Source organism: Oncorhynchus clarkii, chromosome 18 (assembly GCF_045791955.1).
Source record: "Oncorhynchus clarkii lewisi isolate Uvic-CL-2024 chromosome 18, UVic_Ocla_1.0, whole genome shotgun sequence".
Taxonomy (NCBI): Eukaryota; Metazoa; Chordata; class Actinopteri; order Salmoniformes; family Salmonidae; genus Oncorhynchus; species Oncorhynchus clarkii.
In genome coordinates, this window is record NC_092164.1 from 20904017 (window position 1) to 20929151 (window position 25135).

At 41.9% G+C, this 25135-nt stretch overlaps 1 protein-coding gene across 1 annotated transcript; it reads left to right on the top strand.

Annotated features, from left to right (window-relative positions):
• Positions 1-7940: 7940 nt before the first annotated feature.
• On the top strand, positions 7941-10977 carry LOC139372517 (SLIT and NTRK-like protein 1). The gene has a single exon (XM_071112246.1). It carries the CDS (start codon positions 8475-8477, stop codon positions 10572-10574), a length of 2100 nt encoding a protein of 699 aa, XP_070968347.1. The 5' UTR covers positions 7941-8474; the 3' UTR covers positions 10575-10977.
• Positions 10978-25135: the final 14158 nt, after the last annotated feature.

Sequence of the window (25135 nt, forward strand, 5' to 3'; positions counted from 1 at the left end):
CAAATTCATATTCTAATGCTCCAAGGATGCCAAAGTAGTTGCTATATGAGTGAGTCAATGTTCATAGCATGTATACCTTTTCATCAAGGACAAACATGGATGCAATGGTGCTGATAGTGATATTGGCTTTATTGGCATTGCTATTAATGAGAACTTGATTGTGATTCAGAGGTGGACGGACTGTCTTGTGGCAACTTGTGGCAAGTTATGGTTTAAACACACATGCATGCACACACACGATCCATGTTCTGCTAAGAACAACACAAAACGATTTCAGCACCATTGACAGTGCTTGTTTCTGGTAGACCATGTGACGAAACCCTGGGAGACACTCAGATTGTGGATTGTTTCTCTGTCTGATCTCCCAAGGATTTCACCGTCGTTGCCATGTGAGTCAATCTTACATTTTTACGGTTTGTGTTCTTTCTGTTCATCAGTGCCAAACATCTTCACAGACCATAGAATGGATGAACTCACCCCCAGGTAAAGCTCAGCCTTGGCTTGGCTTGACTCCTCTGCACAATACACAGAAACCCATGTGATTGATCACACAAGCCTGACCTCCCTCACACCTCTGTTCGTAGGTAGCTAGATATTCATTTGTTAGATTCATCTTTCTTAAATCTCTCGTCTGTTTACCGACCCAGCTAAGATGATCACATCTGGAAGACTCTGAAGTGGCATGTGTTTTCCCTTCGAAATCACACCAGAGGATTGGAGTGCCAAGGGCAAAGATGTTATTAGCTGCTCGGCAGGACTCTGAAACTTTTCAGGACTGAAAAGACTAAGTAGGAATGTTTAGCGCTCACTGTAGGCTCAAGGATTAGCGAGGTTTTCTCTCCCTCGCATTGTTTTAAGGGTAAAGGGAGTCGCTGATTTGAAACATTACAATCATTTAATTCAGGGGTGCATAGCATATGGTTTGGGCGAAGCATGGTTTTGAAATCAAGCCTGTATTCGCAAAGTATCTCAGAGTATGATGCTGATCTAGGATCAGGTCCCCCTGTCTTATCCATGCTTATCTAAAAGGTTAAACTGATCCTAGATAAGGGGTGTAATTCACTAGGAACCAAACAGCACCAAACAGGTCTAAATAGTGAGGGACATTTGTTCATTTGTCCAAAAAGAAACTATGTTTTCTTTTAATTCTCTGTATTTTTTACTTTTTGCACAAATTAATACAACCCAACATTCCTACTCTGAGACACTTTGTGAATATGTGCCCTGATCAGGGTTGGGGTTAATTCCCTGTCAATTATAGTCAATTTCTGAAGCACACTGAAATTCCAATCCATTTTCCTTCAACGCTTTCCAATGAGGAACATTTTTAACTGGAATTGGAATTTGGATTACTTTCTGAATTAACTGGAATTGGAATTTGGATTACTTTCTGAATTAACTGGAATTGATATGGAATTGACCCTAACCCTGTTGCTGATGCTTAATCCATATGAGTGTTGAGAAAAGGGCAATCTGGGATGTGAATATTTGGTCATTATCCAACCACTTAGTTGGAACTTATTGATCAGCTATTACTACAAAAGGCCCAGTGTGTATCACCCTTTGCTAAAGACATTCAAAAGGAGTTATTGATCAAAACAAGCCAGATTTGGTAAAACTGTGTATTTACTGTAATGACACAGTACTCAGATTGGTCAATAAAACTGTGTGACGCATTGAACACTTTTGAATAGTTTATTGATGTACTAAGTGCGTTTCGTTATTGAATTACCAAACAAATTCAAAGATGAAAATAGTTGCAAAACCGGTGTTGCGGATGTTGTTGGTATTAACTTTACATTGGCATTTAGGTTTATGAACATTTAAGCATAATTCATAGAGATTGCTGCATGAAAATAGATGGGTTCCACTTGTGGTTAGAGTTGAGGCTAAGGTTTACACACACACACACACACACACACACACACACACACAGGGCGTTGTTCTGATGCTGCAGTCAAATTCAGCACCATGGACAGTACCCCTCTGTCAGATTACAGTGGATAAAAAACAACAACACTATTTCTAACTGATTCTAGCAATATGGGTCTCTTACACAGATGTTCATCATAGGACCAAGATGATGTATTATCATGAGGAAAATAATTCAGATGTGTTACACACACACACACACACCAAATGGTCTGCTAAAATAATCTGCAAATAAAATCACTCATGAAACAATTTACCACCATGGACAGCCCCATTGTTAGGTGTTTCTGTGAGTTACTATCCTTCCTGCATGATGTAGTTTTCAAAAGGCAGATGAGGCATTGACTTCAAACCATATGTTTAGAGGTGTTTTTTTAACATATTAAATACTGAATCAACATAATGCTAGACGACACCATATCTGCTGCTCCACAATGTGAGTTTCCAGATTAAGATGCATTTAATACCCTGGTGTAACTCAAGTATGCCTATTTATGTCCAATTTATATTAAAGTGACTATACATAGAATGCTGTAACAACAAGCTATATAAGTCAATCTGACACTATCTGTTAACAACTGCATGTTGAAAATATTAAATATGTGGACTAAATAAACTCTAGGAAGCATGAATAACTGTGTTTTGTTGTGAATATTAATCAACTATCATGACTCAGCAATGGTTTAGCCTCCCTTTTTTGCAGTCTCTCTCTCTATCTCTCACACACACACACACATTGATGAGTGTGCATGATTGATGTGCCCTTGGATGCCTGTTCCTCCTCTGTGCGGTGTTTGTTTGGCTCGCCAAATTGACTATTGGTTACTTAGTTTAGCTTGAACACATCCCTGCATGTTTTGATCTGGCCCACAGCGGGACCCCAGCTGATTGGAAAGTCTGCAGGCAAACATCCATTAACACATCACAACCTGGGCTCACTGAAACCTGTGTCCTAATGAAGGTTATTGTCCAGAAAACTATATGTATCAATAGGGATAAGAGACTGTGTGTGTGTGTGTGTGTGTGTGTGTGTGTGTGTGTGTGTGTGTGTGTGTGTGTGTGTGTGTGTGTGTGTGTGTGTGTGTGTGTGTGTGTGTGTGTGTGTGTGTGTGTGTGTGTGTGTGTGTGTGTGTGTGTGTGTGTGTGTGTGTGTGTGTGTGTGTGTGTGTGTATGTTTAACTACACTTCTGGGAACCAGAAGTCAGTGTGTGTGTGTGTGCGTGATTGAAATATTTCAACATTTGACTTGTGGCATTTTGTCCTCCTTCTTGTTCTCCTTCTTCTGTCTGTGGGAGTTGTTTTTGTTGTTTTTATGATTGACTACGAAAGGAAGATATCTGAACACATGCTGGGTTGAAGGACTGACAGACAAAATACCTGATAAACAACTAAAAATACTAAGGTGACTGAATGTTAACAGAATGCTTCTAAAAGGCCAAAGAACAAAATAATTAAAAACATTTTATGCCAATTTCCTAATGCTTTCAGAGATTGTTTCTCTGACATTTTAAAGGTAGAATGGAAACTGAACTGTGTGTGTTTGCTGGTCAAGTTAAAACCTCTTAAGGATCGGACCCTTTTTTTCAATTTTCACCTAAAATCTAACTGCCTGTAGCTCAGGCCCTGAAGCAAGGAAATGCATTTTCTTGGTACCATTTGAAAGGAAACACTTTGAAGTTTGTGGAAATGTGAAAGGAATGTAGGAGAATATAACACATTAGATCTGGTAAAGACAATACAAAGGAACAAAATAAAAAATAAATTGTACCATCATCATTGAAATGAAAGAGAACGGCCATAATGTATTATTCCAGCCCAGTTGCAATTTAGATTGTGGCCACTAGATGGCAGCAGTGTATGCCTAAAGTTTAAGACTGATCTAATGAACCATTTCATTTCTGTTTTAAATGTTGTATCAAGACTGCCCAAATTTGCCTGGTTTGTTTATTTAACTTTTCATGTTCAAAACGGTGCACTCTCCTCAAACAATATAATGGTATTCTTTCACTGTAATAGCTTTGGACAGTGCAGTTAGATTAACAAGAATTTAAGCGTTCTGACTACATCAGATGTGTCTATGTCCTGGGAAATGTATTTGTTACTTACAACCTCATGCTAATTGCATTAGCCTACAATAGCTCAACCGTCCTGCCAGACTCACCGATCATGAAGAAGTTAATTAAGTTCTACGCTGCTGCTACTCTCTGTTATTATCTATACATAGTCACTTGAATAACTCTACCTACATGTACATATTACTTCAATTACCGCGACATACCGGTGCCCCCGCACATTGACTCTTCTCTGGTAACCCCTGTACATAGCCTCGCTATTGTTATTTTACTGCTGCTCTGTAATTATTTGTTACTTTTATTTCTTATTCTTGTTTTTTTTAGGTATTATTTTTAATTAACTGCATTGTTAGTAAAGGGCATTTCACTGTAAGGTCTAGACCTATTGGATTTTTTATATGTAATGTGTTACTGTGAAACCATACAGTTTTTATATGGACTACAATAGCACTGCCCATTACAGAGCTACTTTAAGCAAAACTGGGCAATCTCTACTGTACTTCTCCGTATTTGTAAACAGAATAAGATAATTTGTGAGAGAGCCTCATTAGAATACCCTACATGAGAATGTGGCATTTGACCCTGGTTCATAAGTGCTGGTTGCTTCTATCCTTACAGCCTGGTCTCATAGACGAGACGTAACGTAGTAAATGTAAATCCGGCCCTCAAATTAGTATGGTATGTTATACTTGGCATGGTTACATAAGACAGAAGGTTACTGAAGGCAAACATTAAAGTAGGGTGGTTGGTCGGGCTGGATGTAACGCCCGGGGTGTAGTGGGGAAGAAGTCCGGCGCAGAAAGCAGAGAGTTCAGGGTAGCGCTTACTTTTAACGCAGCACAACGGTGAACAGACGCCAACCCATAACAAATGCCCCAAACACGGGGGACTTAAACAGTCCAGCAAAAACCCAAACACACGGACAACCGTGACATAGCCGTGTACACATGTACATCGAAATAATCCCGCACAACCAGCAGGCGGGCCGGCTGGTAAATAAAGCCCAACCAATCAGCCTAAACTAAACACAGGTGAAACCAATAAACAGAAAAGGGGAAAAAAGGGATCAGTGGCAGCTAGTAGGCCGGTGACGACGACCGCCGAGCGCCACCCAAACAGGAAGGGGAGCCACCTTCGGTGGATGTCTAGCAACCCAAAGGTTGAGTGTTTGAATCTCATCACAAACAACTTTAGTATTTTAGCTACTTTGGGACTACTTAGCATGTTAGCTAACCCTTCCCCTAACACTAACCTTAATCCTTTAACTTAACCACTAACTCCTAACCTTAACCCTAACCCCTAGCCTAGCTAACATTAGCCACCTAGCTAATGTTAGCCACAACAAATAGGAATTTGTAACATATCATATGCTTTTCAAATTAGTAACAAATTGTATGAATTGTAATATATCTTGTAATTCACAACATATCATACAAAATGGATGATGGACATCCAAAAATGAATAGATTTATTTAACTAGGCAAGTCAGTTAAGTACAAATTCTTATTTTCAGTAACAGCCTTGTTCAGGGGTAAAAGTACAGAGAACTACAGATTTTTACCTTGGCAGCTCAGGGATTCAATCTTGCAACCTTTCGGATACTAGTCCACTAGGCTACCTGCCACTCCAATACATACCATGGGAAACATAACATATCATACTAACTGGAGTGTCCCAGATTTACATTTACTTTGTTAGGTCTACCCCTAAGCCCAAGTTTATTCTTAGCCATTGGCATGTGATACCGTTTGAAACGCCATAGACACTGATGCATGTAGAAAACGCAAAGTAATCCATATGAGTTGTTGAGCCCGACCCTGTCAGAGGTCCTCTTTTGGACGTTATTTCTATTATGTCAGTGATGTGATGTCAATCTTATGACTCCAGTTATGTTTTCATTTTTGTTTTATCGATCAAAAAAGTAGACCAGGCCTAGCACATTATTAAAACAAAACAAAATGATGAGGTTCCATAAATCTAGCACTACCAACAAGGTTGAGTTAGCCAAGGTGTGTTTTAACAATAGAATTGAAGGAGAGACTAGGACAAAAAAGTCCATAGTGAAACATTTGGGTTAGTTGACGCAAAGCATAATTGCTTTGTAATTGCAAACAAAAAACATATTTTGCAATCCTATTTGAAATCGTGACGTACAGTAGCCTACAAAAATAGAACTGTTTGGCCATAATGACCATCGTTATGTTTGGAGGATAAAGGGGGAGGCTTGCAAGCCGAAGAACACCATCCCAACCGTGAAGCACGGGGGTGGCAGCATCATGTTGTGGGGGTGCTTTGTTGCAGGAGGGACTGGTGCACTTCACAAAATAGATGGCGTCATGAGGCAGGAAAAGTATGTGGATATATTGAAGCAACATCTCAAGACATCAGTCAGGAAGTTAAAAGTTGGTCACAAATGGGTCTTCCAAATGGACAATGACCCCAAGCATACTTCCAAAGTTGTGGCAAAATGGATTAAGGAGAACAAAGTCGAGGTATTGGAGTGGCCATCACAAAGCCCTGACCTCAATCCTATAGAAAATGTGTGGGCAGAACTGAAAAAGGTGTGTGAGCAAGGAGGCCTACAAACCTGACTCAGTTACACCAGCTCTGTCAGGAGGAATGGGCCAAAATTCACCCAATTTATTGTGGGAAGCGTGTGGAAGGAAACATTTGACCCAAGTTAAATAATTTAATGGCAATGCTACCAAATACCAATTGAGTGTATGTAAACTTCTGACCCACTGGGAATGTGATGAAAGAAATAAAAGCTGAAATAACTCATTCTCTCTACTATTATTCTGATATTTCACATTCTTAAAATAAAGTGGTGATCTTAACTGACAACTGCTCGGCCTCTGACCGCAAGGCACTGCAGAGGGTAGTGCATACGGCCCAGTACATCACCGGGGTCAAGCTTCCTGCCATCCAGGACCTCTATACCAGGCGGTGTCAGAGGAGGCCCTAAAAATAGTCAGACTCCAGTCACCCTAGTCATAGACTCTCTGCTACCACACAGCAAGCGGTACCGGAGTGCCAAGTCTAGGTCCAAGAGGCTTCTAACCAGCTTCTACCCCCAATCCATAAGACTCCTGAACAGCTAATCAAATGGCTACCCAGATTATTTGCACCCCCTTCCTCTACTGCTGCTACTCACTGTTAGTATCTATGCATAGACACTTTTATAACCCTACCTGCATGTACATAATTACCTCACCGGTGCCCCCGCACATTGACACATTGACTCTGTACCTGTACCCCCTGTATTTATTGTTATTTACTGCTGCTCTTGAATTATTTGTTTTTCTTATCTCTCACTTTTTGGGGGGTATTTTCTTAAAACTGCATTGTTGGTTAATGACTTTTAAGTTGTCTTTTCACTGTAAGGTCTACACCTGTTTTATTCGGCGCATGTGACAAATAAAATGTGATTAGATGTAGTTAATTATTTTACCGCATTCAACAGCAGTTCCTAGCAGAGAGATAGTAACATTCACCCTGGAGGGCACTCGCTTGCTGGGCTTGGTGCAATACACACACCAGGGATTATTATTCTTCATAAAATGCGCAAATTAATCATTAGATGAGGTTATAACCGACCCCCGATTTGGAAACGAGTTGTCTCCAATACCTTGGCAACGCGTTATGTCGTCTAGTCTACTTTTTTTAAACAACAGAAGCGGACCTAAAGCAAGGATTCAGTCTAATCAGTAACATGACATAAGGAACGTTGTTTGGAATCCATAACCTTGTTGGCTTTAGAATGGGAATATTATTGGTCAAAAAAAGACAGAACAGATCAACAGCTTTTAGTGTGAACATTTTAACGCTTTCTAGTCCTCTTGTGGATAGATTTTTTTCAGCATTCCCTCAGACGATGGATTTTTTCCATTGCAGCTCAGTAGAGGGTGTGAGATCTTTCTAAGAGCACCGGGATAGAACGAGCACAGTCTCTGTGTAACCTCTTTGTGATTAAAATCCACCAAAGGAAAGCACTGGAAACAAAAGCAAGGAAGACACCGAAAGGTGTGAGGAATGCGTTTTTTTTTTTGCAGTGGCAGTGTTATCAGCACTACATCTCGAGCGTCGGGTGTGAATTCAGCACCGAGGGGGAAAGAACAGCACCCACTGCTACCGCAGCACGACGAGAAAATCACGGATTTATAAAATTTGCAAGGTCAGTCAATACCGATCGAAAGCCCAAAAATGTGTCGACTGCTATTGCGGTTTGTTGTTTTCAATTATTTTCATACCAGCAAAAGGATCCATTCGATCTGAGGCATTCTATATGGTCATTTTAAAGCTGGACGCCTGGACATAACGGGCTAGAAGAGCATGGATATTATAAAGGACTGTCGTCATTTCTTTTAGACCCGTCGGTCTATCTTTTTGAGGATAAACTGGACTAAAAAACATTGACTCAACAGCTCGTTTTCATGTCTTGAAATCGGGGATGAATTGTTTGTATTGAAAATGCTGCTTTGGATTGTCTTGCTGAAGGCGGCTCTTTGTGTGGCTATTGGAAATGTTACAAGGGACATTTGTAAGGAGCAGATATGCTCCTGCAATGAGATTGAAGGCGATTTGCACATTGACTGCGAAAAAAGGAGCTTTACTAATTTGCACCATTTGACTGGTCCCAGTTCCCAGTTTTATCACTTGCTATTGCATGGAAATTCTTTATCCAGGCTTTTTCCCAATGAGTTTGCTAACTTTTACAATGCCGTAAGCTTGCATTTGGAAAACAACGGTTTGCATGACATTGTCCCTGGTGCTTTTTTGGGACTGCAGCTCGTGAAAAGGCTACACATAAATAATAACAAGATACGGTCATTTAGGAAGAGCACCTTTCTTGGTTTAGATGACTTGGAATATCTTCAGGCTGATTTTAATCTATTGAGAGACATTGACCCGGCCGTGTTCAGGGACTTAAATAAACTTGAAGTGTTAATTCTAAATGATAACCTCATCAGTGCACTACCTATAAATGTGTTTCAGCACGTTCCCATCACCCATCTCGACCTGCGAGGGAACCGAATCAAAACGGTGCCTTATGAGGGAGTTCTCGAACAAATACCGGGCATTGCGGAGGTTTTATTGGAGGATAACCCCTGGGACTGCAACTGTGACCTGGTTTCCCTGAAGGAATGGCTGGAGAATATACCGCAGAACGCGCTTATCGGCCGGGTGATCTGCGAGGCTCCAACGCCACTGCAAGGGAACGACTTGAACGAGACATCGGAGATGGATCTGTGTCCTTCATTAAAAAGTGGTGCTGACGAGAGTTTAGTTGCACCTCCTACCCAAGAGGAGACCTCTGTACCTGGGCCCGTTCCAACGCCTTATAAAGCTAGTGGTGATCCTGGGTCCCCAACTCCAGGGAATGGGAAAAAGGGACGCTCTAAATCGCACTGGCAGTTGAAAACGAAGCCCACATCTATGACAGGTGTGAATGGAGAGAGAGAGCAGCTGCAGATTGTGCAGAACGCATCATGCCCTGTGCCATGCAGCTGCAAGCTCATTGGATCCCGGCAGGGGTTAGGGGTTAACTGCGAGGGCAAGAAGATAGAGAGCTTGGCTAACCTAAAACCCAAACCCCTCACTGCGCACGAATTAAACATGAGAGATAACAACATCCATGCTATAAAAAAGAACCATCTCAATGGCTATTCAAGTCTGAATCTCCTTGATTTGGGTGGAAACAACATCAAATTGATAGACAACAGCACTTTTCAAAACCTCACCGAATTAAGATGGTTGTACATGGATAAGAATTACCTGGATACGCTCATTGCGGAAATGTTCATTGGACTTCAAAATCTGGAATATCTAAATTTGGAATATAATGATATACAGCTGATACTGGCAGGCACATTCAGCCCTCTGCCTAATCTGCGAGTGCTTTTCCTCAACAATAACTTGCTGAAAGCGCTACCTGTGGATGCTTTCCTTGGAGTGTCTTTATCAAAGATTAGCTTGCATAATAATTATTTCACATATCTCCCTGTCGCAGGGGTCTTAGATCAACTCAATTCGATCATACAAATTGATTTGCATGGGAACCCTTGGGATTGCTCGTGTAATATTGTCCCTTTCAAACAGTGGACGGAGAAACTGGGGGCAGATGTGATCGTTAGTGATCTCAAGTGTGAGTCCCCAGAAGAGTTCTGGAAAAGGGATTTCCGTCACGTCCGAAATGATCTGATGTGTCCCAAGCTGTATGACAAAATCTACCCCACCTCTCTCTCCAAAAACAGCACTTTCACCGCAGACACGGGTACGCGCTCGAACTCCTATGTGGAGCCGAACAGGGTATCCATCTCTGTACTAGTCCCTGGGCTACTACTGGTATTTGTCACGTCTGCGTTCACTGTTGTAGGGATGCTTGTCTTCATCTTGCGGAATCGCAAGAGATCAAAGCGGAGGGATGGTAATTCCTCTGCGTCAGAGATAAATTCCTTGCAGACAGTGTGCGACTCGTCTTATTGGCATAGCGGGCCTTACCATGCAGACGGGGGCGCGCAAAGAGGGTTTGACTGTAGCGCCCATTTCTCTTCAACAAATGATGCGTAAAATGACCACTGACAATAAAACCTGGAATACAAACAGACAGACAAATATACTGCGTTCTGTTGACACAATGGCAATTGAAGAACAATAAACACATGCTATGTTTCTAAGCTTCTTCACTCGCTTTTTGTCGGAGATAGACCATTTTTGTTTGCTCCAGTTGGCTGTGGTGCCAATGAGTCTGCTACTGAACCAACTGTAATATATGTATAGACCCCCTCCCCGGCCCCCCATCCCAGTACAGCTATTTGCCGCAATCAGACTGACTATCTGAGAGAGAAGATTCGGGAAATGGTGCACGAGCGCATGAATGTAATGTAAATAACTGACTGTATCATATCTGCATGATTTCGCATGGTTTCAACACACACTGGGGAACCATACCATAATTAACGAAGAAGCCAACCCGACCCTTCTTTCATGTTATCAATATGAATATATACAGTATATATATACATATAAAACCATATATGAATATATACAAAGTGCCATTTCTCTATTTTTTTTGTGAACTGCGTTATAGGATTTGTATTTGTTGTTTTAAAACTGTTAAAAAACGGAAAAATAACACATTTGGATGAAGAAGAAGATAAAAGCTGTCCACGCATGTTCTTTTTTGTTTGTTTTATCATTTGATTGTCGATAAATATCGGGGTTATTTATAATTGGTGCAAACCTTATCATATCTGCACATTCATCTCTTTATGAATGTATAATGTGTTATTTTATGGTGTGCCAATTGTTGAATTTCAGATATTCGGGATGCAGATGAGCATGACCAATTAACGTCACTCAGATGGTTATGCTGCAAGGTTAATGTAGCTAAAAACAGTTCGTGGTTTTGTGTGTTAATGCCTATAGCCTGCTTTGGGGGAGAGGAGAAGGCTTTACCGAATTATATGGGGGTTTTCTAACTGCATATTTTTTCAAAATTAAAATGTTTTCAATGGAAGTAATGGTATGTGCAGTTCGATCTATGTACAGAGCGCAGGTAGACTAGAATGCTTTTTTATGTAAAAAGTATTCCTCCACAAAGCGTAGGCTATGATTCACCTCCATTTATGTGAGCTTTTGTAAAGCCATCTACTGTGTCCAAATAATAGAAATGGACTTACATTTTTTAAACTAACGTGCTTAAAACAGATTGGGCAACGGTCAGTTTGCATACAGTAAAACAAAAATAAAACCCACGTTTTAGCATTCGACAGTATTCGTCTGATGCCATAGGGAAGACTAGGCAGGATCAGCGCATTACTCTAGACGAGGAAACTCACGATGTCGCTGTTGGTGCATCTTCTCCATTGGAGGGAGGGCTGAGGTATAGGAGTTTTGCAAAAGGGCGTTTGGAATGGGAATCTTTATCTTGAGATGTTAATTAAATCGTCTATGAATGGGCAATGATGCATTAAGAAACATATATATTATTCAATATTAAAAGTGTTCAGCAGTCGGTCTGTTGCCCAATGCTATGACATTTTACTGAGCAACTATAATGATATCAAGATGATGATTACAGTGTACAATAATGGTTAGCATTAAAGGTGATATTCTGATAATCCATTCAAATGGATCAATGTCACTGATTCTGCAGTATCACGGTACAGATCGTAGGATTGTGAAATGTTTTTTCTTTGTTTTATATATATATATATATATGAATACTGTGTAAATTCAAGCTCTGAATTCGTTTTGTTCATACTGGTTTTTATTTTTCATTAGGATCAGGTCCATCAATGTACCAACTGTATTTAATTATCTTATAAATAAGCATATGTGCAAGAGACCCCACTGCTACAATCAGTTTTGGAATAGTCTTGTCAATAAGGAATGACAAGTCAGACTGGCCTGCAGAAGGCCAAAGTGCTCAGAACCATTTCAATATCAAACATGTCTCAACCCTGTCTGTTTCATCATTTATCGTAATACAGCAACAAGCATTTTTCCCAGGCCTTTTTAACACTGTGGACTGACAGACTATATGGTTAAATGTGTGACTGTATTAGCAGTACAATGTTCATTGTCGAGTGTCTGGGCTGTGTGTGTGTGTATACAATTAAATAATTAGAATTATTGATTAAATGTGTGTGCGAGTGCACTAGTGTCTGTCTACATGTGTGTGTATGTCTGTATCCCCCCCCCCCCCCCCACACACACCCACCACCACCACTAAATGTAACCAATCACATAGGCTGACCTTGGGGAGTATTATCTTAGCAGATCTTTGGCAACAACAGTGCTGTCCATCACTTCAGACTCCAGTTTGTTGGTGTATTGCTTCAAAGGGTAATTATCCATCTCTACTGTGGAACATTTTACCATGGCTCATGAATTATTGGTCATCTCTCAACGCTGTGTCCCAGAGTTACATTTATATGCTTTACTACATTTGACCTGCTTCTATTTTGTTAAATAAAATGTGGTTGAGGTTGAGTGAAATCTATGGGTTTCTAAGACATTTCATTCTTACCTGTGTTGAACTGAACCACAATATAATTTGATATGTGTGTGCTAAATGTGCTTGTTTTGTTTCAATAATAACCATGTGGTCTGTGCTGTCCATGGTTCTGAATAGTGCTAATGCTAATGCAGCCAACTTATTTCAGCACCATGGACAGCACATGTCTCTGCCAATGAGATAGCAGTCATATTGGGTGTTCAATGTACTCCATGGTTTCATCTCTGAGGTAATGCAATGCTGTCAACAATTATGCCTGTGTTTGGGTACATTCAAAATACAGAATATTATGTTGCTTCTGATGGCAGGAGTATGGTGCTTGCAACATCAGAGTTCAAGTTTGACCCCAACACGGGCTTCCTCCTCTTATCCTCATATGCAGTATTACATGATGTTTGACCAAAGCATTCACTGCTCTCAGTTTTTATCAAATGTGAGCCTTTTGTTTTACTGTACAGCAATGCAAAGGTGCTGATCCTTTGTTCATTTGCGAAGAAGATACTGGCTGGTTATTTCAAGGTGAAATACACACAACCTGAATTCCTTGGAAAAGTCATTTTCATTTTTGATATCACCAACTGCCCAGTTATGTGCTGCAGTTTACAGATCAAAGCCTAACCTTACTGTGGCTTTGCTCTCTGCAGCGATTTTTATTTTAGCTGTGAACCCCAGGTGTGCTCTGTACAGTTCTGACCAGAGCTTAACTTACTCTTGTTTTGCTCTCTGCAACCCCAGCAGGCTACACACACTTAACTGATCATCTCCCTGAGAAGCTGGCAGCTTGTTGCAACCCTCGCAGCACGGCACCCATCAGCAGCACACCTCGGGAGTTTACTTTCCCGATTACTCCCAATGCCGGTGTAAATACCACAGCTGTTGTTGATCAGTATGACTGATCGGACCACCAAGTGCTGCCTGTGACCTAACCTCTTCAATTCTCAGCCTCCACGTATTGATTGGATCTATTGACTCGATCATTGACTTTGTTTTGAGCCGCACGCTGCACTATTGTTTCCATCCTTCAATGGCAGAGGCTTTTGAAGCTTCCGTCATTCCTACCTGAAATGACCGATATAATATGCCTTTGTCGGTGCTGTAACAATAACACAACTGATATTATGTTGTATAGATACTGAAATAAGACATTTGGACTAAGATAGGGCTCATCGTTCGCTGGCATGAAGGTTTTTCTAGACCTTTATGTATTTTGATCAGCATTAACTTTTGCCAAATTGGTGCAGTAACTTTTGCCAAGTTGGTGCATTAAGGGTTATGTAGCAGCCTGGAAGGAAATGTAGACCAAGGTAGGTTGGATATGAGAGACCTACTGCCCTCACCCCTCCAACATGCCTCGTTTTAATTCGCTGAAGCTTTCTTAGTTATTGGTTCTGGCCCAAGGGAAACCTACCTCCATTGCTTTTTACAATTATTGGGCTTTTCAAAGTGCTAATTGTAACTGGGCCAAGGTTAACGTGTCTTATTGATGGAACACACACAAATAGAAAAAGGGTATTACAATTTCATCTCAGATGGTAAAATGGTTCTCTTTAATTCTGAAATGTAACAAGTAATACAACATAAAGGCAATTAGGTTGAAGGAAGAAAAATATAACTTTTACTATGCTTGGATTTAGTTTTTCTTCATTATTTTTCATGGATTCCAGGGCTTCTGGTAATCTCACGACAAGCTTTCCTTTCTGCGCCTTCTTTTGTACATGACATCACAAAGCAGCTCACAGTAGGAGTGCTAATCTAGAGTCAGGTATCCTCTTTCCATGTCATGTAAATCATTCCTAGATCAGCATTCCTACTCTGAGACACATTATGAATATGGGTTGAGATTAGATCTGAGGACAGCCCCTAGACTTCTCCAGGCAGATGGGAAAGCAAACTATGACACACTAAGGAATATATGGGCACAGAGAGCTGAAGGGTTTCCTGTCTCAGTTGTTTCATTGATTGTTTTCCATCTCCTATCTCAGTGTTGAATATAGGCTGTTGTTAGAGCAGTCTGGTCATTGATGGCCAATGAATCGATAAATTGTTCAAAGAGGACATATTGATCACACCACCCACTCAACGTGCACTCATGGGAGTGGCAAGCAGTGAGAGAAGTACACCTGATCCCTCAATGCTACCCAAGCTGAGTTTGTGTATTGTAAATGTCAGAGAAATTGTTTACTCTGACATAGTAGTTGACAATGATGTTCTTTTGAGGCATCTGCAGGGAGATGGGCCTGTCTTAGCCATCTCTTATATCCCCCTCTCCTATTTAAAGACACCATGCTTTCCCTCTATTCTGAAGCAAACCTTTACCATGTATTCAGTCAGTGGCCTTCACTCGCTCGAGGATGTTAACTGTCAGATCAACGCGATGCGGCAGGTCTCTCTCTTTTCTTCAGTTGTCAGCGAATGTTATGATGTTTTCAGTGTTGCTCAATGGACCTCCCAACATCTCAAGTACACATATTTATGTGGCTTTCAGTCCCTATTGAGGGGAGTATGTCAGTTGGTTGACTAGCAAACCACATGTTCATCTAGGTCTTGGATGGGATTCAATTAAAAAGGATCTTTCTATTTACAAAAGACACCCCTTCTATAACTCCGAAAACGTATCTGGATTATTGCTGGAATGTTAGGTCCTCGGAATGCTGAGAGAAGTAGACAAACAAACCATTAGAGAAATGTTATCCCTAACCTTCAGTAGCCGAGACGTAATGGGAGTCAAAATACATTTTAGCAGAATGATAGCAGGGTCAACAGATGCTGTGAGTGTTCTGCTTTGGGCTCATCCCAAGAACAATGGATTTTTATTCTCATCCATACACCGTGTGAGGGATGAACGACAGCAGGGTTACACGCAGATTAGTAGGTTTTACTTTCCCATGCTATTACATTTGCAGCCAAATGGCTTTTTTTTTTTGTGAGATAGATTTGTGAAATAGACCTAATGTAGGGAATACGAAGACAAAAATGTAAACATTTCAAAGGTGCAATTTACTCAGGATCAGGATGTTGGCTAATAACTGTGTAGAGGCTAGGCGTGTGTGTTCACCGTAACATACATAGTCATGTCTTTGGTAGGTAGAGGTCAACATTGGAATCTAAATCCAAAGACAGCAGTGAGGAGCGTATAAACAGTGATTGTAAAAGCTCTCATGAATTCCAACTGAACTGCAGCGGAATGAACATTCCTGAACATTATTGCAGATTGCAAAGTGTGTCTTACTATTTCATGGTGTATTCATTCTGTGCTTAATGAATTTCCAAACAGTTCACTTACTGTAGGTGGATTTGGTCTTACATGGCATTGAATGTGAACACAATAGCATGTTGTCAACTATCAAACAATCGTCTGGGCCAGTCAGTTAGTGTGTGCTAGTCTTTTCACCCTCAATGTTACTGCAGTGCCTGTGAGGTGCTTGATAATTGCCTAAACATCACTCCCATGGCCTGGCCAATTTCCTCTGATCGCTTTCTCTGCCGTGTTTAAGGTTCATGGCTAAGGGCAAGAAGTATAGATTTTTACATCGATTTGGGGAATTTGATGTGACATTGGAGTCAATACGACCTGGGCATTTGAAAAAATGTTGGAATGGCTTGGATTTGCAGAACTACCCATGGAGATAGAAGGCTCCAGGCTTACATTATATTCACAGTTGAAGTCTTAAGTTTACATACACCTAAGCCAAGTACATTTAAACTCAGTTTTTCACAATTCCTAACATTTAATCCCAGTAAACATTCCCTGTTTTAGGTCAGTTAGGATCACCACTTTATTTTAAGAATGTGAAATGTCAGAATAATAGTAGAGAGAATGACTGATTTCAGCTTTTATTCCTTTCATCACATTCCCAGTGGGTCAGAAGTTTACATTTACTCAATTAGTATTTGGTAGCATTGCCTTTAAATCGTTTAAATTGGGTCAAACGTTTCGGTTAGCCTTCCATAACCTTCCCACAGTAAGTTGAGTGAATTTTGGCCCATTCCTCCTGACAGAGCTGGTGTAACTGAGTCAGATTTGTAGGCCTCATTGCTCACACACGCTTTTTCAGTTCTGCCGACACATTTTCAATGGTATTGAGGTCAGGGCTTTGTGATGGCCACTCCAATACCTTGACTTTGTTGTCCTTAAGCCATTTTGCCACAACTTTGGAAGTATGCTTGGGGTCATTGTCCATTTAGAAGACCCATTTGCGACCAAGCTTTAACTTCCTGACTGATGTCTTGAGATCATAATGGCCAAACAGTTTTATATTTGTTTCATCAGACCAGAGGACATTTCTCCAAAAAGTACGATATATGTCCCCATGTGCAGTTGCAAACCGTAGTCTAGCTTTTTTTATGGCGGTTTTGGAGCAGTGGCTTCTTCCTTGCTGAGCGGCCTTTCAGGTTATGTCGATATAGGACTCCTTTTACTGTGGATATAGATTATTTTGTACCTGTTTCCTCCAGTATCTTCACAAGGACCTTTGCTGTTGTTCTGGAATTGATTTGCACTTTTCGCACCAAAGTACGTTCATCTCCAGGAGACAGAACGCGTCCCCTTCCTGAGCGGTATGATGGCTGCGTGGTCCCATGGTGTTTATACTTGCGTACTATTGTTTGTACAGATGAACGTGGTACCTTTAGGTGTTTGGAAATTGCTCCCAAGGATAAACCAGACTTGAGGAGGTCTACAATTTGTTTTCTGAAGTCTTGGCCAATTTCATTTGATTTTCCCAGGATGACAAGCAAAGAGGCACTGAGTTTGAAGGTAGGCCTTAAAATACATCCACAGGTACACTTCCAATTGACTCAAATGATGTCAATTAGCCTATCAGAAGCTTCCAAGCTGTTTATAGGCATAGTCAACTTAGTGAATGTAAACTTCTGACCCACTGGAATTGTGATACAGTGAATTATAAGTTAAATAATCTGTCTGTAAACAATTGTTGGAAACATTGCTTGTGTCATGCACAAAGTAGACGACCTTACCGACTTGCCAAAACTATAGTTTGTTAACAAGACATTTGTGGAGTGGTTGAAAAATGAGTTTTAGTGACTACAACATAAGTGTATGTACACTTCCGACTTCAACTGTAACTCTTTTGACAGTGGGAACTAAGCTGTGGGAAGCTTATGTACATTTGAACTTGGCTATTAATAGATTGAAGGTGGCACTTTTGTTTAACTGAGCAGACCACTGTCGGTGTCGAAACTATGGCTAGACTTGGACAGGAGGTAGAGCTTCAGTTAGCTGTGTCTAACTGTCATACCACCTGACAAATTTTGAAAACAACCTTTGAGCCGTGTCATCTAAGAAAACGTGTAGGAGAGGAGCAGTGGCGGTCAGTGCCGTTTATTAAGATGAGGGAGGATGATTTTTTTTTTATGAGCATGGCTTTATTTCTATCACAGCATATTGGATGACTGTCTTTCATATTCTTTTCACCTAGTTCAATCTAACAGCAGTAGGTTATTAAGGATACTACATGATACTCACATTTTCCCTGTTCTCATGAGGTTGCTACAACCTAGCCTATGATTGAAAGTTTATAACGTAGGTGCACACAAGTCAAGAGACAAATTTGAGGCGACAGACAGTGACACATGGACAGACGGTGACATAGCCTTGCAAACTATTTTCTGTATCTGGCTGATTATAGGGTGTAATCATTAGTCCAGCAGTTGCAAACAAGAGTTTCTATTGGACAAATTCAGGTAGGTTAATCCTTATTTTGCTCCGTTTGCTTCCGTTTAAGAAATGTTTTTCAACAGAACCGACCGAATGAATACACCCCTGATTACGCTTAAACACAGTTCACTTTCATAGCAGCCAAATTGTATTCCTTCTCACATCTATGTGCTCTCCTCCTCTCATGTGGACTTCAATGCACAACACATCAGCTGTATGTGACCTGGCAAAAAAAAAAACTTTCCAAGCCAAACTGCTACACACAGCCTACATCGGTGTCAGCATAGCTAATAGAACCAACATGTTAGTAAACACGCTACAATCATGTAGTAACGTTACAGTCTACAGTCAGTAAGCAGTTACACCGGCGGGCCTCGGTGGCAATACATTTGTAAACTAAAAGCTTACCTTGACTTGGAAAACTTCCAGTGTTATGTTGGATAGTCATAGCTAGCACTATTTGAGCAGGGTGTTTCAGTAGGCTAGACTAGCTAGCTGGATTTTCTAAGCTAAGTAGGTGAAACTAAAAGTGAGAAAAAAAACGAACACTCTCTCTCTCTCTATTTCTCTCTTGCTTCTCTTTCACTTTGGAAGATAATTAATTTGTTTAATACTGTTCTAAGAGTATTGTCTTTCTCTCTCTTTGAATCAACTTCTCACCACATTTTATGCACTGCACTGCTAGCTAGCTGTAACTTATGCTTTCAGTACTAGGTTCATTTTCTGATATTTTGACTGGGTGAACAACATGTCAGTTTATCCTACAAGAGCTCTGATCGGTTGGAGGACGTTCTCCAGAAGTTGTCATAATTACTGTATAAGTCTATGGAAGGGGGTCAAAACCATGAGCCTCCTAGGTTTTGTGTTGAAGTCAATGTTCCCAGAGGAGGACAAAAGCTAGCTGTCCTCTCGCTACACCATGGTGGTACTCTAAAGAGTGCTGTTGAGCCCACTATAAAACCTTTGAAAAATGCTGTGTGTTTTAATCAATTATTTGGTTGCATGTGAATATATTTAGTATAGATTTAAATAAGAAGGATAACTTTTAAAATGTTTAACAATTTATATTTGTATGAAATTCACTGAGGAGGATGGTCCTCCCCTTCCTCCTCTGAGGAGCCTCCACTGGAGAGGAGGTGGTGGTGGAATATGACTGATACAGTTCTAAGGACAGCATAGTCCTGATTCAGTACAGTGCTAGTGCTAGCTACAGTGTATAAATGAGCTAGCCGCATTACCCCTGGATTTGATGTCGAGTCAAGCCATGTCTGATCGTGATAAAGCACAAAGACCTTGTCACCTGTCATCTCCCTGTAAAGGAAAAGGCGATCCATGATCTGTCACTGTCCCTCTCTGATAGCTTGGTGATGAATGACTCAACAATGCCCCGTGAGCCTGCTAGCGGTGGCTAACTGCTGTACATCACAGACGAAGTCCCATGTGATCTATTTGTCCTAGGAATCTCTCTGTGATCTCCTCCATAGGCGTTTCTGTTTATGTCATCCACGGCGTAAACCGGCTGGTGGTTTCTTTGCGCGTTAAAGATAAAATGATTCTAGCCTGTGGTGTTGGAAAAGACACAGTTGAAAAGAAAGAAGGAAAGAAAGAAAAGCAATGATCCTCCCACTCTCCCCACTGTATATTCCATATGAGATGCTGCTGTGTGTCTCTAGGCCTCTCTCTGGGTCTCCCAAGGGTTTAATTTGTGGAGTTGTCTGCATCCAGCACTGGTGTATGACAGCCTACGCATTTCTTTGCTAGCTGGCCTGCCTCCTTGCAGTACGTCTCACTCTGTCGCAGCCCAAGAATTCGCCTCCTCTCATCACATTGTGTATGGATCTTCATACAGGATGTAGGCTATGTTGTTGTGTTCCTTTAGTTTTTGCTGGATTTGGTCTTACCACACCATTGTAAAGCTGTAGTATGGACAGGCTTTGAGAGAATGATGCACAACGGACATGTGAGAAAGAAGACCGCTATTGATTTCAAAGGGAATTGGGGATTGTGAAGCTACACTAGGGAAATTACTCAAATACGGTTCTTCTTAGATCTTGTGATTAAGAAACACTGAACAATTGCCTTATGGTAATAAAATAGTTATGTAGTGTATCAGCCCACAAAGCCCGCTGCACCAAGTGCCCTTGCTACAATGCTATTTCATAATAATTATCTTCCTCAATCTACTGTAACAGAACTATAACGATAGCTTAGACATCAGGCACTGAAATCACATTACATAACGGCAAATGGGTGGAAGCCATACGCTGCATTCATAAATTAACTTGAATTATTTCAGCATAGCTTGAGAGAGTGCCATCGCACTCTGGCGCTGGTCATAAGCAGCTTGTTGAACTCTACCAGAGACATGAATAAAAAGTGCAAAAGGACATCTCAATTGGAATTGCATCAGTGCAATGATTGGGTATATTATGTGCTGTAATTGTGAATGAACTTTGGCTGTTTAGTTGTGTCTCACTTGACAGGGCATCTGGTTTTTACTTTGCTGACCTTCTCAGCTGCTTAGGATACACAGACAAAATGATCTCTCTATCCTCCAGGGTTTGGCTCATCCGTCACTCTCACTCTCCTCCCTCCTTCTTTCTTGTTTTTATTCCATCACTCTCTCCATCTCATATTCCCCATTCATCTTTCACTCTCCATCTCTCTCTCCCCCTACTCATCTCTCCTCCGTCTCTCTCCCCCTACTTATCTCTCCTCTGTCTCTCTCTCCCCCTACTCATCTCTCCTCTGTCTCTCTCTCCCCCTACTCATCTCTCCTCCATCTTTCTCTCCCCCTCTGTCCCACCCATTCATCTCTCCTCAGTCTCTCTCTCCCCCTACTCATCTCTCTTCCCTTCTGTCCCCACATTCATCTCTCCTCCATCTCTCTTCCCCCTCTCTCCCCCCATTCATCTCTCCTCCGTCTCTCTCTCCCCCTACTCATCTCTCCTCCATCTCTTCTCTCCCCCTCTTTTCCACACATTCATCTCTCCTCTGTCTTTCTCTTCCCCTCTGGCCCCCTTTCATCTCTCCTCCCCAACTCTCTTTCCCTTTCTCTCTACCACTTCTCTCTCCATCCTTTTTTGCCTCCATCTCCCTCCCTCTCTATCCCCCCCATCTCTCTCTCTTTACAGTGCTGCTAGAAACCTCAGAGGGCCAATTAAGCCTGCAGGTTGATGTATCTCCTCACTCTCTCTATATACAGGCCCCCCCCTGCTTGCCTCCTCATGGCTCCCTGCCTCATACACAAGCCCCCACTGATCAGCCTGAGTGTTCCAGGGTCACAACCTTAATGCCCACCCATTGCTTCATCCAGCTCTCCCCTCATCATCCCATTCCCCTCTCCCCTCCATCTCAGAATCAACTGATTAATAGCGCCCATGTTTCTGGATTAGGGTCGACAAAACAGATGACTGGTGTGAAAGCAGATCAAGCTTCTATTTATTAATTTAAATCATTTGCTATTCTATTTTTGTCATTGTGTGATAATGAATGATCAGAGACAGGGAGGGGAGGGAAGGGGGTGTACAGCAGGGTTTGCATGCTGTCAAATAAAGCCTCAATCATCCCCTACAAATGGACATTTGACAGTATGACAGCAAGGGGCACAGGGGGCGACCGTTTGGCCGTGCTTACGGGACCTTGGGTAGCGGCGGCGCAGAGTGGACCATAATGCATTGCTCTCACCTGCAGCAGCATGTGGACACTGGTGCACACACACACAACAACCATCAGCGTAATTACCGATGACAGAGACAAAGCCCAGGGATAGAGCCACACTCAAGAACACTTCCTGTCGTGTTTCAACTGCTGGCAATCTGCCATCGGTACACACATTTAGTTATTCTCTCCCGCCACCCAACTCACACACACACGGTGACAAAGATCCATGGTCGTGGTTGCGGACACCAATCAGGTCCTTGCACATAATTGCGTGCACACACAAACACACACACGCAAAGGAACCATGCCAGACTCATGAGTACAGACAGTATTTCTAGCACCTACGTTTTGTATGACATTATGTCATGTAATCAGATGGTATTACAGGCAGTCAACAAGCGCACAAAGAACACACACATCAAGGCAGTCATGTGGAACATGATGCACACTCCAACACACACGCTTACATCACACATGACCCCTTTGCAGCCCACGGATGCAGGCACTGCCAAAAGTGTTTCCACTTTGTGCAGCTGGTGATAACGTTGCTTTACATGCACCCAACCAGAACACATTCGATCTCACACACATGAACTGAATGCACACATGCCTGCACACTATACACAACTTTAGAGCACGAGAGATAGAGAGAATGAGAAGTGACAAAGAAAAGGGGAAGAGAGAGAAAAAGAGAGAGAGAGAGAGTAGAAGAAGTGCATAATCACAGGACACACAAAAAACAGAGAGAAAGAGGGCCAGACAGATAGAATGAGCGAAGATGGGATAGGGACAGACAGATCGAACCATCGACAGTGGGATAGATAAACAGAACCAGCGACAGTGGGATAGAGACGGATAGAACCAGCGACAGAGTGATAGAGACAGACAGACAGAACCAGCGACAGTGGGGTAGAACTAGCGACAGTGGGATAGAGACAGAGAGACAGAACCAGCGACAGTGGGATAGAGACAGACAGATTCAGCGACAGTGGGATGGAGACAGACAGAACCAGCGACAGCGGGATAGAGACAGAAAGACAGAACCAGCGACAGTGGGATAGAGACAGACAGAACCAGAGACAGTGGGAAAGAGACAGACAGAACCAGTGACAGTGGGTTAGAGACAGACAGAACCAGTGACAGTGGGTTAGAGACAGACAGAACCAGCGACAGCGTGATAGAGACAGACAGAACCAGCGACAGTGGGGTAGCGACAGACAGAACCAGTGACAGTAGGATAGAGACAGACAAGGATAGAGAAAAATGTATAGAAAAGAGAGGGATAGCACGTGCGAGATAGAGAGGGATAGCGAGAAACAGAGGAAAGAGAGGAAAATCAATAATCTAACATAAATGAATGAAATCCAAAGGGATGTGTCATAATAGCACATTATTTGCCACTGCAGCCCAACAGGGAGCAGCTTAAAAACAATAGGTAATGCTGCACAACCATCTTTAAATCTGTCTAATACCGCCATGCATCACCCCGCTGCAAGACAACTAAGCAGGATTCACACACAGCTTGTGTGAGACAGAGTCGCGCGTAGACACGCCATTGACAATGCACCACACGCCTCTGCTGACGTTGTACCAGAGGGTTATTTTCTGCTGCCCGGCTCTCCCTACCTCTTCCCTCAGTGAGCCACCCTGGAAAGAGCACTCCACGGGTGTGAGCGGTGTGAGGGAGAGGCAGTGGGAGGCTAATCTGTTCCTTTCCCTTCTGAGTCTTGGCTTTGTGTTCAGGGAAAAGAGGAGGGAGCGAGGGATTGGAAGGAGGGGGGGGGGGGAGTCTGAAGAGGGCTGCAGTAGTACATGAATGCTGCCCAACAGATGAAATGGTTTGCTTGAGCTTTGGACACGGTTGTGGTTTCCTCTATCTTGTTTTTTTTGTTGCATTATGTCAACATGGTGGAGATGGCACCAGAGAACATGGCTGACGTTTTACATACTCCCAACCAATTGTGCAATTTTGTTAGTTTTTTTGCATGACTAACTTTTTTACTTAATGTGTACATAATGTTGCTGCTACCGTCTGTTATGAGAATCCGTGGGCGAGCGAGCGAGTAAATTCCAATCGCCATCTGTTCTTCTTGCTAACCTGCAATCATTGGAAAATAAAATTGATGACCTATGATTAAGATTATCCTACCAACGGGACATTAAAAACTGTAACATCTTATGTTTCACCGAGACGTGGCTGAACGATGATACAGAAAATATAGAGCTAGCGGGATTTTCTATGCACCGGCAGAACAAAGACAATACCTCTGGTAAGACAAGGGGTGTGTGTCTGTTTGTCAATAACAGCTGGTGCGCAAAGTCTAATATTAAAGAAGTCTCGAGGTATTACTCGCCTGAGGTAGAGTACCTTATGATAATCTGTAGACCACACTATCTACCAAGAGAGTTCTCATCTATATTATTTGTAGCCGTCTATTTACCACCACAGAATGAAGCTGGCACCATGACCGCTCTCAACCAACTCTATAAGGCCATAAGGAAAATGCTCACCCAGAAGCGGCGCTCCTAGTGGCCGGGGACTTTAATGCATGCAAACTCAATCAGTTTTACCACATTTTTACGAGCATGTCACATGTGCAACCAGAGAAAAATAAATCCTAGACCACCTTTACTCCACACACAGAGATGCATACAAAGCTCTCCCCCGCCCTCCATTTGGCAAATCTGACCATAATTCTATCCTCCTGATTCCTGCTTACAAGCAAAAACTAAAGCAGGAAGTACCAGTGACTCGCTCAATACGGAAGT